The following is a 17,457-nucleotide window of genomic DNA, read 5'->3' as shown; positions in this document are numbered from 1 at the left end:
GAGGCAAAGATATAGTCAATGGTTGAACGGGAGGACCCATTGGTCCAAGTATGGTTTTGAGGGATGTCACCCTGCACCACCCCATTGAGGGGTCATAGACCCAGTCCATCCAAATTATTCAGCCATTGGGCGGCTCTAGATTTTTTTGGTCTTCCAAGTTCATCGGACCCATAAAGGCCCCCTTGTGCAGCTTGAATCATACTTTCTAAATTAAGGTCTCCGGCAAGCAAAACTTGCCCGCCATCATTCGCACAACACCAATCACTAATGCAACTCACCAGTTTGTTTAAGAATAAGGAGAGCTCTTGTACCTTCTCATGCCAGTAGATGTTAACAATCAGACGTTGAAGACAATGGGCCTCATTACGAGGCTGGCGGTAGCCGTGCCTGTAGTACAGGCATGGCTGCCGCCGGTATCAATTTTTTTCGGGCACCCGCGAATGGGCAATTACTGGGTCATGCCGAGTTTGGTGGACCCGGTAATTGCCCATTTGCGGGTTCCGATAATGAGGGACTCCACATCCACATTCGGCCCCATAGGGCTGAATGGGAATGGGAAGTTGGATGCACCGGCATCCTTCCCTGTCACAACCTATTCTTATTTGTAGCATGAGTAGACTATTAAGTTCACGCCTTGACTTCTCTAGTGGAGAGGATGATAAGAATATATGTAGTGCAATTATCAATGTATGTTCCCTTCCTTGCCATGCCCTGGAAATTAGGGACTTTCTTTTTGCAAATGACATATCATTATTGCCATAACGGAAACCTAGCTTCAACCACACACTTGCCCTCTAATTCCATTAGCGCTGCCTGAAGGCAATGCCTCAATCAGCATGGAGAGGCCAACTGGCTCTGTAGCTCTGGTATTCAGATTATGTTTGGAATTTGCAGATCTGTTGCTGCACCGCCGTTGCTGGGCGTGATATTTTCTTAGTGTTAAAGGTTCCATTTGGGGAAATTGTTCTAGCCACCGGATTGTTCTTCTTCAGCCTCCAAATTTAGTTACCAATTTCTTAGCAGCCTTTCGCGATCTTAGTCTTCCTCCAATGAAAATAAGAAATCAACTTTTAAATTTAGGTTAACTCATGCTTTAATGATGCATTAGATGCCCAGCTCTTCAATCAGGGTCATCCCCTACTCATAGCAAAGGCCTTATTCTTGTTTGGCTTGTGACATATAACATAGTTGTGAAAGATCTCCACTGCCTTATGGTTGACTGGAGTTATCACTTTTCTATTGTTTTTCAATTTGATGGAATCAAATGTTATAGAAGTTTCAGGAATAGCATGTAAAACAATGGCTTATTGAGACAGAAATAATGTATGTTCAAATAGGCTCTCATCAGTCCTAGGCAGCGTCACTCCATATGTTTATCTGAATTCTGGTCTCACTGATCTTGTTGGTTCTTTTAATTTGCCACTGATAACTGGTATTAACTCACTTTGCAATGTAAATTTATGGTCACCCATTCTACAAATAAGAGCTGGCTCTCTTGTAGCCTCTGCCAACTTAAATCTGAAGTTCATAGAGATAAAACAAGATGTTCGAAAGACCCTTCTTCTTAATCACTTGAACCTTAAACATTTCCTGCACGTTATATAAATCTGGCAAAGCGCCTCCAACAAACATATTATAATGTCCAGATTATCCCTCTGGACAATTCTACCAAAAGTCTGTTTAATATCCTGTCTCATTTGGCTCAGCCAGTAGGCCTTGCCACCTCCAAGACATGGTGCGATTAACTGAAGTTATCTAGCTCTGCTCAGATTTGTAGAATTTGAAGTTCAATCACCACGCAGACTACAACATCCCCAGACTCTAAAGCTGAACAAATGCAGGAATTCATCACTAGCCAACTTCCACATTGTTTAGTGCAAAAGTGTCTCTTTCATCCCGTCTCCGTTGAGAACATAAGTTGAAGCTGACTACTGGTCCAGGAGACGCAGGTCCATCTGTAGTTATCAAGGACTATTCTCAAGCTTCAGCTCCACTCATCACCTCTATTGAGAACATATCCTTCAAGGGGGGTTTTGTCCTGACTCTCCCAAGAAGACTTGGGTCTCACCATTAATAAATAAGCCCTCAATGGACCCTTTCATCTGCTCCAGTTATAAACCTATTTCAAATGTCCCTTTTCTGTTGGAAAATGTAACCTTTTTGGCAACATGCAAATCAGTTAAGGCCTAACGGTGGTTAGAAACTGCTTTCATTTATGCCCTGCTTCGTGATGTGGAGGCCAGTGGGCCCAGCATTCTGATGGTGTGGGTCTGCTGTCTGCTATTGATACAGTTGACCACTTGGTTGTGCAAGAGTTATTAAATACAGAGGGCCTCATTACGAGTCTGCTACTGGCGGGTTACCGACAGACTAGCCTTACCACTACCAGCAGCCGATATCCTGGTGTTACCGGGATATTATGAGTTCTGGCAACGGCGGTAAGTTCCCATTCCATGGGAGTCCATGGGATGGGAACTACTGAAGCACCGGCACCGTTTCTAATGGTGCAGGTACTTCAGTGATTTTTCTGCTGGTAGGGGCATGAACTCCTGGCAGGTGGAGCCTGCCGGTAGTTTACTGCCCCTGCCGGCAGACTCGGAGTAAGCCGATCTGAGATAAATGCCAGAGCCGGTAGCACAAGCCATTTTACCAGCATATTTCTAGGACCGGTTTACTCATAATGACCCCCAGAGATTAAAATAAATAGTTTGGGCAAAAATTGGCATGTCTCTTTCCTTCATGACAGATCCTCTACCGTGAAACTTGATCATCATGAATCTATTTCCGTACTGTGTGCTGCTAACAATCTCTGCCTTAATCCTTCTCATTGGAAACCCAGCTCCCTCCTACTGTCTGGCTGCCCTCCGTGGGCCCCCTCCCCTCACCCTCTCGTAAGGGAAAAAACCTTGGTGTCATCTTTGACTCCTCTCTCTCCTGCTCTACTCACATCGCAGACCTTGCCAAGAAGGCCCACTTTCAGCTGCACCTCCTCAGATGCATTCTCCCTTTCCACAATTTCCCCCAGAAACTCAATGTCTCCAGAGCTCTGGCCCTCTCTAGGCTGGACTACTGCAGCAGCCTCATCCTCAATCTGCCTAATTCCTTCCTTTGTCCCCTTTCAACTAATCCAGAGTAGGACTTTGAGACTTATCCTTTGCCTCAAGCCCAGGGACTGCATCTCTCCAGCCCTAAAATCTCTCCACAGGCTCAAGTGCAAGACCCTCTGCATCATCCACAAGGCTTTCTGGGCCCTGGGACTCTGCTACATCTAACTCTCTCTCCCTAAATACCTCCCTGCAGGGGCCCTTCGGTCTACTAGCTCCAACTCTTTGCAGATCAGAAGTTCTCCCAAGCAGAGTGTGAGGGGTAGATATCTCGCTCTTCCACAGGAGCTTCCCTCTGGAATGGCCTCCCTGCCCTTCTCAGACTTGAGCTGGATCTCCTTAAATTCTGGAAGCTTCTCAAGACCCTCCCTTTCTCTTCCTCCTTCCCTCTCTCCCCTCCCCTGCTAGTGTCCCCCTCTTCTGCATTTTTTGACTAGCTACCTGGTTCCTTCTGAGTCATACCGGACACCAGGCCCATCTCGCCTAGTCTACCCCAGCACTTCGGTCTCCCCTGACCGCCACTCCAAACCTGCACTGGCCCTATCGGGCCCCCGTCCCACGTACTAGCCTGATGGGGCCTGCACCCCTAATGAGCCCAATGGAGCCCCGTCCCAGCACTTAGCATGTGGACCTTCATTCCCTGCGCTCCCTCCACTCCCCTTGCACTTGTCCACCTGCCCTCCCCTTAGTACCTGCCTATCCCAGGTGCCCTCTTCTCCCACTCCTTCTCCCCCCCTGGACTTGCACACGCTCCACTCCCTCCTGCGCTTCTTCCCCACCTTAGCATGTGCGCATTCCTCTCTGACCTGCATTTATTTCCCCCTCCTCACTCCTCTGAACTTCTTGTTACTGCACTTGCATGATCCAAATGTCACAAGGCCTAGTAGAACCGTTTTTTGTTATTCTTCATCCCTGTTCCCCCCTCCCCCTCCCTTTTGTGTCTTGTTGCACCTTGAAACACCATTTGCTGTATAGGCACTTTATAAATACACAATTCATAAAAATAAAATTAAAATACTCATAGAATGCGGGGTCCCCCAGAGATTTTCACTGTCGCCAGTCCTGGTCAATGTTTGCATCAAACCTCTTTATGATATCTTGACCAGACAATGTGTTGAATCCAAATGACATGGGCGCCACACAGATTCTGCAGAGCCTGAAGGGAAACCCATCAAATAATTGAAATCGCACCCAGTCGCTCTTTGACGGTGTAGAGTCCTGGGTGAAAGAGTGGTAGCTTGTTCTGAATAAGTCAAACCTACATTTCTCTTTTTGTGACTGAGCACCACAAAGCAAAGGTCAAAACTCTGTATCTGTTTATTCCTGTGTCACTAATGATTAGCAATCACCTAAAAGTAACATCTCTAGGTGTAGTCTTTGATACACCTTGGCTACGGCCCATCAAGTCAATGTGATAATTAGCTGCTCGTCATACCACAAAGGTTATGTTATGTTAACCGAACTTAGAGAGCGCACATACACCCTAAGGCATCTTGGCGCTAGATAGCAGGATAGGATGTTCTGACAGAGGCAAGAATGTATTTAAATAAAGTTGTTTTCAGTAGACGTTGAAACAGGAAGTGATCAGTAGTGCTGCGGAGACCAAACAAAAGGTCATTCCAGGCTTTCGCAGCAGCCACAGAGAAGCCCCGTCCTCCAGTACGAGCATGCTGGTAACGGGGCACGGCTACCAGGAGAGCTGATTGAGAGCGCAAGGCTTGAGTAGGTACATAGCACGAGAACCTAGTTTGCAAATATTCTGCACCACTGCCGTAGAAAGCCTGGTGTACCATACACAGAGACTTGAAAGAGATCCTGTCTGCCACTGGAAGCCAGTGCAATTTCCTAAGTAAAGGAGACATATGTGTTCCAAAGGGAGGATGAGGGATTGCTCTGGCTGCCACATTCTGCAATAGCTGAAGTCGCTTGATCAAATATCGGGGCTGGTCCAGATAGAGGGAATTGCAGTAGTCCAGCACACTTAAAACTAAAGCGGCAACCACTGGCGCCTGGCAGGCTGCCGGGATAAAAGGAAGAACCTTACGGAGAAAGCAGAGCTTGAAATGGCCGGATTTACATACCGCTGCCACTTGCTCATCCATAATAAGGGATGCAGAAAATCTAACCCCCAGGTTTCTAATCAATGTAACGGGGGTGGGGAGGGGGCTAAGTGACGAGGGCCAGAACTCAGTGGTCCAGAACAGGTGGGGAGATGTAGTACCCACTACCAAGACCTCAGTCTTACTGTCATCAGCTAGAACCAGTTACTTCCCATCCAAGCTCCCAGGTCCTCAAGGCATCTTTTGAGCCGACTAACTGTTTCAGTCTGAGTGAGGTCAAGGCGGACAAGAATTTGGGTATCATCCGCGTAAGAATAATAACGGAACCCGTATGATAGAATAAGACGCAGGAGGGGTCTGATGTAGATGTTGAACAGTATAGGGGAGAGTGCAGAGCCCTGTGGAACCCCACAGAATAAAGGAACTGCCTCAGAATGGAAGGGGGGCAAGGACAAGGATTTAGATCTATCGACCAGAAAGGCCTTAAACCTATTTATAACTTGACCTGAAAGGCCCGTCGTAGAGATGCGGGAGATCAGGGTAGCATGGTCAACCATATCGAAAGCAGCCAAGAGATCTAACAACAGGACTGCTCTGATCTGCCAGGCGCTGCAGGTCATCAAGTACTGAATTAAGCACAGATTCAGTCCCTCTCCCGGGTCGAAACCCGGACTGGAAAGGATCAAAATAACTGGAGGTTTCCAGAAATTTAGATAGGAGGGGAGAAACAAGGGATTCCAGAACCTTCATCAAAAAAGGAGGGCGGGAAATCGGGCGATAGTTGGCCAGCACCTCAGGATCTAAAACAGGCTTAACAGCAGAGGCATGGTATTAGCACTAGGGCAAATTTAGCCCTGGTAAAAACATGAATTGAAAATGTATCTTCTTTGCACTCCAGCAATTTTTGCACTGGTGCTTATACTATGCCAAACTGCACTTGTCATGGTGCAATAGTTTTCTAATATGTCCCAGTGTGTCACTGCGTGCAGTATTAACCAAGTGGTATTACTCTGTGAGGCTATACCACATGTCCCCAATGGAGTCCTATTAAACTCCAAAGTAGGATAGATGAAGGGTCCAGATGACTCTAAATAATGTGGACCCTTCTACTTACAGCATGGCTACTACACGCGCTAATGGCGAAAAAGTTTGGCAGTATTAACAGAGGTAACAACGGCAGACTCATCATGAGGCCCTTTATGTATTACTGCTCCACCAGGGTACGAGGTTCATAAATGAAACTCTCAAAAAACTGCCTGCTTGTGTGTGGGAGAATATTCCTCCACACGAAAGTATTACTGCATGCAATAAAAGAGCATGGGCCTCATTACGACCCAGGCGGTAAGTTACCGCCTGGGCCGTGACTTTACCACCATGGCGTAAACTACGTTTACGCCATGGTGGTTGGCGGACTTACCGCCCCATTCCGACCTTGGCGGGGCGGTAAGTCCCCAATCCCCATTTACCCTTCCCCATTCCCATTTTTGCCCCATAGGGCATAATGGGAGTGGGGAAGGCGTTAATTACGCCACCGTAAATTACGGTGGCGTAATTAACTCCATGGTCCCTTAGCGCCATGGATTTTAACACCTGCTAAGAGCAGGTGTTAAAAGCACCATGGCGCTAGGGGACCTCGTAATTGGCGGTAAGGGGTCGGCGCAGCTAACGCTGGCGTAAACCCCTTACCGCCAGGGTCGTAATGAGGCCCCATGTGTTAATACTGCTTACAGTACTATGGCAATCCCCGATAGGACTCCAAAATGCAGAACAACCAAAGTGTCTCAATGACTTTAAACCATGTGGGTTCTTCCTGCACTGCAATTATAATGCATGCGGTAATGGTGAACAAGTTTGGTGGTAGTGGTAAAACATCCAATAATTTGGAATACCAGATGTTTTAAAGTTTGAAATGCCAGATGTTTTACCACTTGGCCACATTCTAAGTTTCAAAACCGAAACTCTGCAAAAACACTTGTGTCTAAAAGCAGTACTGGATGCAAGATAACCGCATGCAGGATTCCCACATGTGGTAATACGGCATCTCACCATGGGATCCTATGAGACTGCGAAATGGGTAATATCTGAAGAGTCAGCATGACATGTAATCAACCACCTGCTTTTGTGTGGTGGTAAGTACCCTCACACACAAGCATAACTGCATGTGATATTACCCGTGCAGTATTACTGCATGCAGAAATACAGCATTACCCACATTGGAGTGCCAAGGGAGACCAAAGTGGGGACCAGCTGAATGGTCTGGATAGTTCTGAATGCTGTGGACCCACCCTCTTACATTTGTACAGTCCACTGTCCTTTTCGGACAACTGAGGCCATATTACAGAAACTTTGCACCAGTGCAAGTGCAAAGGTTGGACGGTATTAACACTAAAGTTTGCCCTATTTTTAAAAACACTGGGACATATTAGAAAACTATTGCACCATGACAAGTGCAGTTTGACATGATATAAGCACCGGTGCAAAAATTGCTGGAGTGCAAAGAAAATACATTTTCAATTCATTTTTTCACCAGGGCTAAATTTGCCCTAGTGCTAATAGTATTCCGTCTTAGCACTAGGGCATACTTTGCCCTGTTGCAATAATGCAATGAAAATGTATCTTTTTTGGCCGAGGACCATTTTTGCTCTGGTGCCTATACTAATGACAAACAGCATTTGTCATGGTGCAATAGTTTTCGAATGTGTCCCATTGTTTAAAAAAAAAATAGGGCAAACGTTGCCCTAGTGCTAATACCGTGCAAACTTTGCTCTTGCACTGGCGCAAACTTTCTGTAATCTGGCCCCTGGTGTGCACTCTATCAAAATACAAAAATAAATAATGCAAATAAGACTTCAGGAAATGCTCACAACCCTGTCAATGAAGCAAATGATAATAAAATACAAGGACATTCGACAGTAGTTTGATCTGGTTTGTTTTATTTTTTTTTCAGGGGATATTTTCAGTAACAAGCCCTCACCCTGATATCTACCTTGTTGCACGTGTGGAAAAGGTGTTACAAGGAAGCATCACTCACTGTGCTGAACCTTACATGAAGAATTCGGACCCGGCCAAGGTATTTAATAGCAGCGGACAAAATAATGCTTTCACGTGTGTGCTTCTGACCTGTCCCAATGGAGGTTTTATTCTGTGTTGTGTATCTTCATTTTCACAATTGAACACGGTGTGTACTGAAGAAAAAGTAATACAATGTTTACAAAGAAATTACTGCAAAAGGATGATAGTAACAGAATATATTCAAGTATTGATGGAGCGGTTCTGAATGTACCTGAAAGTGCTGGTGTTGTATCGGTTTATTCCAGCCAGACAGCTGATGTCAGAATTTATTTATTTATTTTTCATTCTCATAACGCGCCGCATGCCCGTGGGCCTGAGGGCGCACAAAAAACACAGACAACATGATAAGCATGCAGAACCATGCTCTGAGGTCAGGTCCAAGAGGGAGCATGCGCCAGGGTTGCATAAGGGGTCGTGGAATGAGTTGTGTTAGTCCCCATTTACGCGGATTTCGGCGGAATTAATTCCACCGATTTTGACGATATTTGGGCGGTAAAGTTGGCTGGAGGAAAATCCTTCACCTCACTGCCAAAGATGTAGTACGGCGGTGCGATAATGCAGTGGTAAATGGGTTACCAGTGCATTACCACTGTTTATTTCCCGCACCGCTGTACTTGCAATGAGGCTCGAATACCTCATGTCTCAAATGGTTGTGCTTGTGTGTGGATAGGATTATGCTCTGGGTATGTTCTTGTTTTAAAAACGTGCCAATTAATGGTGGATTTTGCACTCAAAAGATCAGGCGGTCTTGTATATTAGATGCCTATTTGTCTAATAGAGTTTTATCTCCATATTAAATGTTTTATGAAGGCCCTATCTAAGAGCAATATTCAGTATGCATTGTTGTGGAAAACCCCAGTTTTATGTGATTTAATAGACTTCATTTGATTAGGAGGGTAAGTACATCTGGTATAAGGGAGAGCACATGCCATCTGCACAGGGGTGGGCTAGAACCCTCAGTGGAGTCAAAGAGGGACATTTCCTCCCATGTTCCATGGTATATAGGCTACTGGACCCCTTCATGGGTTCTTCTAGTCCTAAGAATGCTGTTGTGTATGATGTCGCCCAGTGAGGCGCCAGCACATTAACACGGCAGAGGGCTCGTCCTCCAGCCCTGGAGGAGAGTTTATTTGACAGGTTGCACACCTTTATGATGCATCAGGTGATGAGGTCTTTTTCAAAGACATTTCCAGAGAGGTTATGCAATTCGACACTAGTCAGCTCCATTGGACCATTGCTGTGCCTTTCTCAGCAGCCTCCACTTACTCTGCCGTCCCCATCCTTACTCCACCGTGTCCTCAGACACCTCTGTCCCTAGGGCACCCAGTGCACCTCCCTCTGATCTCTTCTCTGGACCACCCTGCTATGGCACACCCCTCTCTCAGAGTGGGACATGGGCTAGTGCATGACAGGGCCCTTTAGAATCCATCAGAGCATTCCTGCGTTTGTGCTCGGGATCATTCGATTTCTCTTCTAACTACCCCAAGCCTACACAGCTTGATGACAGGCTGGCGGAGGCGCGAGTGGTGGGAGGGGTTGTTCTGGCACGATTGCCAGAAAGACCTGCCATTCCAGTGCACCTGAATGGGCTGAAGAACGCAAGAAAGCAGAGAAGCTATTGGACACTGCTGCTGCAATCACCCCAACCAGAAAAATGCTGGATGTCAAGTTTAAGCCTATTATGCCTATGATTGGACCCATTCACCCAATCAGCTGTTGTCTTTGCGGCACTGCCTCTTGTGCATGGCCCCTCCTAAACCTCCAGCATGTCTACCCATACTGGGAAGGAGCAAGAGGCCCAGGATACCTTGGGCAAAACAAATATATAAAATACGTTTGCTGCACCTGAGACTGAAGAATACATACGCTATCTTGGAAGCTTCCAACACAGAGGGCATGCTCTGACGTGCGTCCCTTGCTCATTGCGCCATAAGGAACCAAGCTGCACCTCACTGCTGAGGCCCAACAAGGCCGAAACATGTCTGTGGTTGCTTGCGTTTCTGTGCAGAGGGGACCTGGCCTAGCAGTTTGGGCTGGGCTGCTTCCATTGGTGGCAGTACCTGAATGATTTGTATATGGCTGGACCCCTTTTGCAATGGCGCAGACAGGCTAAGAAATGATGGTGTGGAAGGTTGCCCAGAGCAGTGCCAGTGGTTCGATATTTATTCAAAGCCTAACACCTATCACTTTTTTGGTTATAGCTTCCAACGCGTGCTTGTGGCATGACATAGCAGTTTTTGCTGGAGATCTGGCTCCAGACAAGAAGGAGAAGTTCTTGTCTGGGTTTGTGCATACAACGCTTCTCGCCCATGACATGCATACATCTGTAGTAAGCCGTGTGAACGCAGTCGCGAGATAGTTGTGCATCTCACTTGATATCTGGAACAGGCGCCTGATCAAAGGAATTTAGCTCCTGCAGGATGTATAGGGCACAGTGAGAGCCCTCACCTTTGGTGGCTTGCAGCTGTTTCACATGTCAACTGATGGACACCACAGAAACGAGTAGGAAAAGACACTCCCACTACAAAATCGTTTACTGAAAAAAAGTAACAGCCATCAAATCCAATAAGGCTTCCAGGGATTTAGGGGCTCCCAGTCATGGCTGCAAGAGGAGGGACTGCAGAGACTTTTCTGGGTAGCTAGCTGAACATAAGGTAGCAGACCACCAAGGACTTCTTCTCAATGTTTGATGGGCACACGATCCAGGAGAATACAGAGCAGTCGACATATATCCACATCTTGAAGACTGGCTCATTAAAACCCCAAGACAAAAGTCAGTGTCTGCCTCTCCTTGAGGGAAGCATTTGATTTGCATGTTGCCCTGGCCCTTTCAATAAATCAGGAACAAATCAACTCTTAATCCAACACAACATCTTTTGTACATTGTCCTAAATTGAAATAAATAAATATTTCATTGCGCACTAAATGCTAGGCGAGGCCTGGGTGTGTGCCTGATTGAAATCCTTAACACTCTTAATGGGTACCTTCTTCCAAACACTTGCGGTGGTGTTGGCACAACGGCTGGTCTAAAATATGGTACAGTCTCATGTCTCCAATACAGGGGAGGTAGGGGGGGGATCTCCTGCAGATGTTTACAGCTGCTCCGCTACAATATGATTGCCATGAATGTTATTAAAACACACAATATTTTTGTATTGGTCACTGAACTACTATCTGATCAGTGAGAAATGATACTTAATGTAGGACCCTTGCTGTGAAAATAACCAAAATCCCCTTTTCGCCAATCACTTTAGTTGTGCGGCATTGACACTAAATACAATTTCTAGAGAAAGGTTTGCATTTAAAATGTTCTAATAGGACTGCAATGCATTAACGCAGCATTCACTTATGACACATGTTTATAGGATTCACAATGCAATAACGAGTTTCTTTGAAGTACGATTAAGACATTGTTTTCTGTTTCTCTAGACATCACAGAAGGTGCACAAAGTTGCCAAGCAGGTGTGCAGCAGACTGAGTCAGTACAGAATGCCATTCGCTTGGGCAGCCAGGTTAGTTCATTATATATGTTTCTGGTTACATTGTATGATATTTTTTAACACGCATGATTCACCCTTTCAGGCCATGTGTCAAACACATCCTCCTGATCAATCGGCCTGTCAGTGCAGTGCATTTCCTCTGCAGTGTGCCTTGATGCCTCTTTACTGAAGCTGGCATGAAACCCACCTGGAACCGGTGGGAATGCTGTTTTAAAGCCATTCAGCCCAACAGAGGGCACAGAGAGGGGAGAGGTGTGCAGGAGGAGAGAGGGACAGAAAAGGGCCAAAGCCAACAGAGTCAGGGGGAAGTGAGAGGTGTGAGGGCCTTTGGGATGCAAACAGCTTGATAACTCCCACGCAGAAGGGGATGGGAAGGGAAATGAGGGAGACGGAGAATGGGCCGATGCCACATCCAACTCGAATCTCTACGAGACTGAGCTGCTGAGAAGCAACACGTGCAGAAGCAGGCAGAGGCATGAGTCTCCAAGTGGGAAGCCGTCATTGGTACCCTGGGACAAGAGAAAGTGCTTGAAAGGGCCTTCTAGTAGCTGTGTCGAGGGCCTTGTTGAACCCTTCACGGGAGGATGGCCCGGAATGAACTGGGATTAGGGAAAGAGAAAGATTGGAGAAAGTGGAAAATGGTAATAGCAACTGAAATTAGAGTGAGTGTGAAAGTGGAAAGGATGAAAGGGCAAATTTAGTGGAAGAGTGAATAAATGAGGAGTAGAAAAGTTTAGTAGGGGAGACAGTGGCAAAGGGTGTACAGCATATAAGTGGTGAAAGGTGTTAAGTGGAGAAAGCGGGGGAGTGGAAAGGGGTGACAAGAGTGGGGAAATAGAAACAATGGACACACGGGGAGAATGGAGAAATAAGTGTAAGAGGTGGAAGAGTGGCGAACTAGTGAAAATGGCGATAGTAGAAGAGGGCAGAAAGCGGGAGAATTAAGAATTAACAAGAGCAGAGCAAGTGTAAGCGTGGGTATTTGCTAACTAGTAATTGCAGGGCATCTTTCGGTTCAGAAGGAAATGAAGGGTCCAGAAGAGCAGGCCATTGCAGTGCCATGACCCGCGGTATGATGGAGGAGGGGCAACCTGTCTTCGCCATAGAGAAGACTCGTAGAGAGCTGGAGTAAGTGAAACAACAGTTGGAGTCGAGGAAATTATGTTCCTGTAGCGGGCAGCCTGAGCAAGCAAGGCTTTAACAAGAGGGGTAACAGAGAACTGGGGAGGTGGGGGGTTGGTTTAGGTGTAGGAGTCTTTTCTGAATGGGTCTTCAGGCCTTTACTGAAACGAAAGAGGTTCTTCCGCAGTGTGGTTCGAATGTTAAGCATATAAATGGGGAATGCTTTAAGCAGGGACGTCATTTCACCAAAATGCATGGGGTAGCTGAAGTGACATCACACGACCCTTGACCCCCTGATGACATCACAGGAAGTGATGTAATTTGACCTCACCCCAAAGTGATATTGTGGGAAGCGATGGAAAACGACCTTTCATCCGTTGACAAATCAGGAAGTGGCATCACATAGCATTGTACACTATGAAAAATATGGTTACGATATCACTATAATGTGATGTACATTTCATACAAGAATGGATCGCCATATGTATTGTTAAGATCAGTGTGTATAGGCCCATATTACCAAATTACTGTGAATGCAAGCAGTCGTCCATGACCAAATGATAATGATGTGTTATTATATAGCTCTTACGATTAAGCGCTTTATATAGAAAAAATATACACCCAATATCACCCTACCTGTGTTTGTACTCATTTATCGACCTCAGAAGGATGAAAGGCTGAGTTGAGGCGTTTAAGACAGACTAAATCAATGACTCACCTCCTGAAGTGTGCCTGAAATAAACCTTTAATGAGTCTAGCAATTATTGTATAGAATTCCAGAAAGACAAATTATGTGATATTCCTATTCTTTCTTATTTAGGGTCACTGCTGAAATTGTTAGACTTGTGGCACTCCTGTTCTTATTTTTCTTATTTTTTTAAGGGGCCTGAACAAGTAAGCCAGCCACTCCAGAAGTAAAGAGCCACATGGTGCTGGTTACAGCCCAGGAACTTGAATTACACACAAACACCCATCCGCTTTTTTTTTTTTTAGAGGTCGCAAGAGTGAACACAGAGGTCACAAGGGAGACCTCAGAGGTCGCAGTTGTGACCTCTGGCGACCAGTGGAGTAACTTTGCTGAAAATGTTGGGGGGGACATGACATCTGAAGAAAAGATGCCCAAGCCAAATGAATGGGGACAAAATGGTGCGCCATGAAAGTTGGGGGGGACACCCCTGCCCCCCACCTAAAATTATGCCCATGCCCCTCTCTTCTGTCTACCAACCCTTCCACCCAAATGGCCTACATAAGAAGAAAGACCAAGTAATGGGCTAAACGATACCAGCAGCATGCAGGAAGGCAAACCTCACAGAAGACAACACAGTAATGTAAGATATATTAATTAAATGATTTCACCAGGATCACTGTATCGTCTGCTGGCAAATCCAGGATACAAGCATGAACACTTGTTCCATAGTCTTGAATTTGGATACGTATTCACCTCTTGGCCTAACAGTTTCTGCCATCGTTGGAGGCGATTGCCTAGGTTTGACAACATCCCATCTGAACAAACCAATTTCTAGACCTTCACCATACGGATGATATGTTAGTTTTTATAGCAACCCCTATCTGGAGCAGGTACATTGCTCATAATAGTAGATGTTGTTCTGCAAAACCAAGTACATATGTAGGCAAGTTTATCAGACATAGGAAAGGCTTACCCAGCCTTGCTGGAATGTGATATTCTAATTTTGCATATGAACACATATCTCTGCAATGGGTGCTTCACACACTGAGCTAACTTCTGAACCATTGTGGCACTCAATTTATCAATATGCATTTCACTGTTGCCTATTGCTACAGAGTTGTGCCGCAAGGAACACAAAAACTATGTATACCAGAGTGAATGCAGAAAACAATACATGATGAATTGATCAAGGCTGACGTGTGCTATTTAAGACTAGTGAACAAGGGAATCTTACTTATTTAGATCAGGCAGCCGTGTGGGGCCCCCTCCAAGGTGGGGGCCCTGGGCAAACGCCCCTTTCTGCCCTCCCATAAAAACGTCTCTGTCAGGATGTCCCTTTTGTTGGTAGCAAGTTGCACCTATTTGGTTTGTGCAGCCTCTGGGGCACAGTCCAAGCCTCCAGACTCTGATGATTATTGTGTAGACCTCTCTGGGTATGGGGCTGGCACAGCGTAGGCCACCTGGTGCTGTTGTCAAACTCTACCACAGTCTCTGGCAGCATTGGGATGCTAGGCGCTCTACCAGTCCAGTACCTCTTGTCGTAGGTACTTCCTTTCCCTCCTGACTCCCCTTGCTATTCTCTTCTCTGCTGTTGTCCTTTCTCATCTTTGCTCACCAACACCGAACAACGGTCAGGTCTTCTTCAACACGCCCTTGCCTTTCCTCACCACTTGCTTATACATTCTTCCTTGATCTCTCTTATTGCCTACTTGCTCCCCTCCAGCCAGCTGTTCACCATCTTCCTTAAGAGGCTATTTTTCCCCTCCTCAACTTTTTCTCCCCTGCTCCACCCTCTGATCCTCCACCTGCTTGTGTTGTTCCTTGACCCCTTGTTCTCTCTCGCTCTTTCCTCTGGCTTCCTGCTTTTCACCAGCACTCCCTCTCCAATCTTCTCTGCTCCACTACATCCAGATCTTTCCAAGCTCCTGCTTGCTCCCTCTCTCCTGCATGCACTTCTCTGTCTCCTCTCTTGACCGATCCACCACCTCTCTGTCGCTCAAGCTCCATTCTGTAACTCCCACACCCACACTGGCATCCTGTGAGCATTAATACTAATGCTGGCCTGCCCACGGATCCCATTATGTCCAAGCCATGCTTAGTTGTGTCTGTCAGTGAGCTGAGCACGGGATTGGCTCCTTGTATTAAATTGTATTTTTAGCTGATGGTGCTTGGCTCCCGTGGCTGCATGTGGAGCCCCAGGTAAATCCCTGAGGTTGTGCTATTGAGGTTGATGGGCGAATGCTGTGTTTTCTGAGTCCGTGAGAACCCACCTTTGTTGCTCCCCAAGTAGGTTTCAGGGAAGCAACATTTTGAAGTAATGTATTGCTTTCGAAATTCAACAGAGTTCCAGGCTTAAAACTCTGAAAGTAAGCGATTTCCAGACCAAAGGCACTGGAAGCTGATTAGCTAGAAGGTGGGTAGCATTTTTTCAAGTCTAAGAAGACAAGGAAGACAGAGTAACATTAGGATTTTTGTTCCGTACAGAAAGTAATATATCTTGTCAAAGCAACAGCATACATTCTTACAGATGGCAACAACTGGGAGCCAGAAGAGCACAGAAATACATACTGAGATCAACTCATGCAATGTGATACGTCTTGGGAGGCTAGCTTAGCCACGTGCTCGCCTTACAAGCAAGACGACACAGAGCAGCACAGGTTCGATCCCCGGGTCCGCGCTTAGAACCCCCTGCGTGTTATAAATAACCTATCATATCATATCATAGTCTGTTGGTCCAATTTCCTCCTAAAACCCATCTGTCAGTCTAAACAGATGAATCAAATGTTGGAGAACCAGCCGAGGGTGGGGGGCCTACATACAATCCCAGGGAATTGTTGTGCATAGCTAAGGAAAGGGGACCATATCCTGTGAAATGTACCCTCCAACCCCAGGCAGGTAATTGTGATGTGTTTCCACCACTGCCGTATCCCACAGTGCGCATGTGCCTCTCAGCCCAGGGACCAGGAAAAATAGTACGGAAAGCAAACTGACCCAGCCCGACACAGCGCTGCACACACAGAAGCAGAAAATGAAACTCAGCTCACTCAGCTGAGTTTCGTTTTCTGCTGTGGACAACTCAGCAGCTGGCGCCGGTCACAAATGCGACCCAAAATATGGGGGGACAATAAGGCATGACACAAAAGTTGGGGGGGACAAAATCCCCCGACCCCCCTATAATTACGCCCATGCTGGTGACCCCCAAATGACATCCCTGGCTTTAAGAGACATAGTTACATACTGTAGGTATTGCCAAAAGAATGATGAAATAAATATGTTTCTTTATGAGCGAGTTACAATTCTGAATATTGCAAAGTCCTTCTGCATAGAGGGGCTGGTTCTTGCAGGACAACTTAGTATGGACACAATTGCTATGCGTTCAGTTGTCTTTTATTTCAGTATCCCGCTTGTGTACTTCCTCGTATCCAGTGTGCTATTGTAAACCGGGACACATAGAAAAGACGACCTGAAGTAATTGATACAAAACAAGTACTCAGCCAACCTACACAATGACACTGATATGCATATTTTTAACAATCTCATCACTCTGGGTGCTCACCTTTTCTAAATGTATTTTGAGTGAAGAAAGGGGTTAATTAAAGACTGTGGGAGAGTGGTAAAAAGAGTACAAAGACTGGGGAAAAGAGCAGAGCAAGTGCTAGAGTGGGTAAGTACTTGATAACTAGTAATTGCAACTCATTTTTCACTTCGAAGTGTTTGCATGGCTGAGAAGAAGACCGAAGGCTGCAGCCTCTTCAAACGCTGCGCAAAGTGTGGTCTAAGAAACGTCTTTGTGGAAGATCAACATCATAAATGCTTGTATTGCCTGCATCCTGATCACAATAGGAGGGATGGGATGTGTGCCGTGGTTTCTCGAAGAAAATCAAGAAAGTCAGATACAGCAGACTGTCAGT

At 46.1% G+C, this 17,457-nt stretch overlaps 1 protein-coding gene across 5 annotated transcripts in view; it reads left to right on the top strand.

The window, feature by feature from the left end:
• DOCK11 (dedicator of cytokinesis 11) overlaps positions 1–17,457 on the top strand; it is a 1,707,663-nt gene that overhangs the window by 618,516 nt on the left and 1,071,690 nt on the right. For all 5 annotated transcript variants that reach the window (XM_069612850.1, XM_069612848.1, XM_069612847.1 and 2 more), the window contains 2 exons: positions 8,112–8,234; positions 11,666–11,748. In XM_069612850.1, the coding sequence (XP_069468951.1) occupies positions 8,112–8,234; positions 11,666–11,748 (206 nt within the window). The remainder of the gene's footprint in view (positions 1–8,111; positions 8,235–11,665; positions 11,749–17,457) is intronic.

This window comes from Ambystoma mexicanum, chromosome 5p (assembly GCF_040938575.1).
Source record: "Ambystoma mexicanum isolate Mex_15411 chromosome 5p, UKY_AmexF1_1, whole genome shotgun sequence".
Taxonomy (NCBI): Eukaryota; Metazoa; Chordata; class Amphibia; order Caudata; family Ambystomatidae; genus Ambystoma; species Ambystoma mexicanum.
The sequence above is the reverse complement of the archived record's forward strand: the minus strand, read 5'-3'. Positions and strand labels throughout refer to the sequence as shown.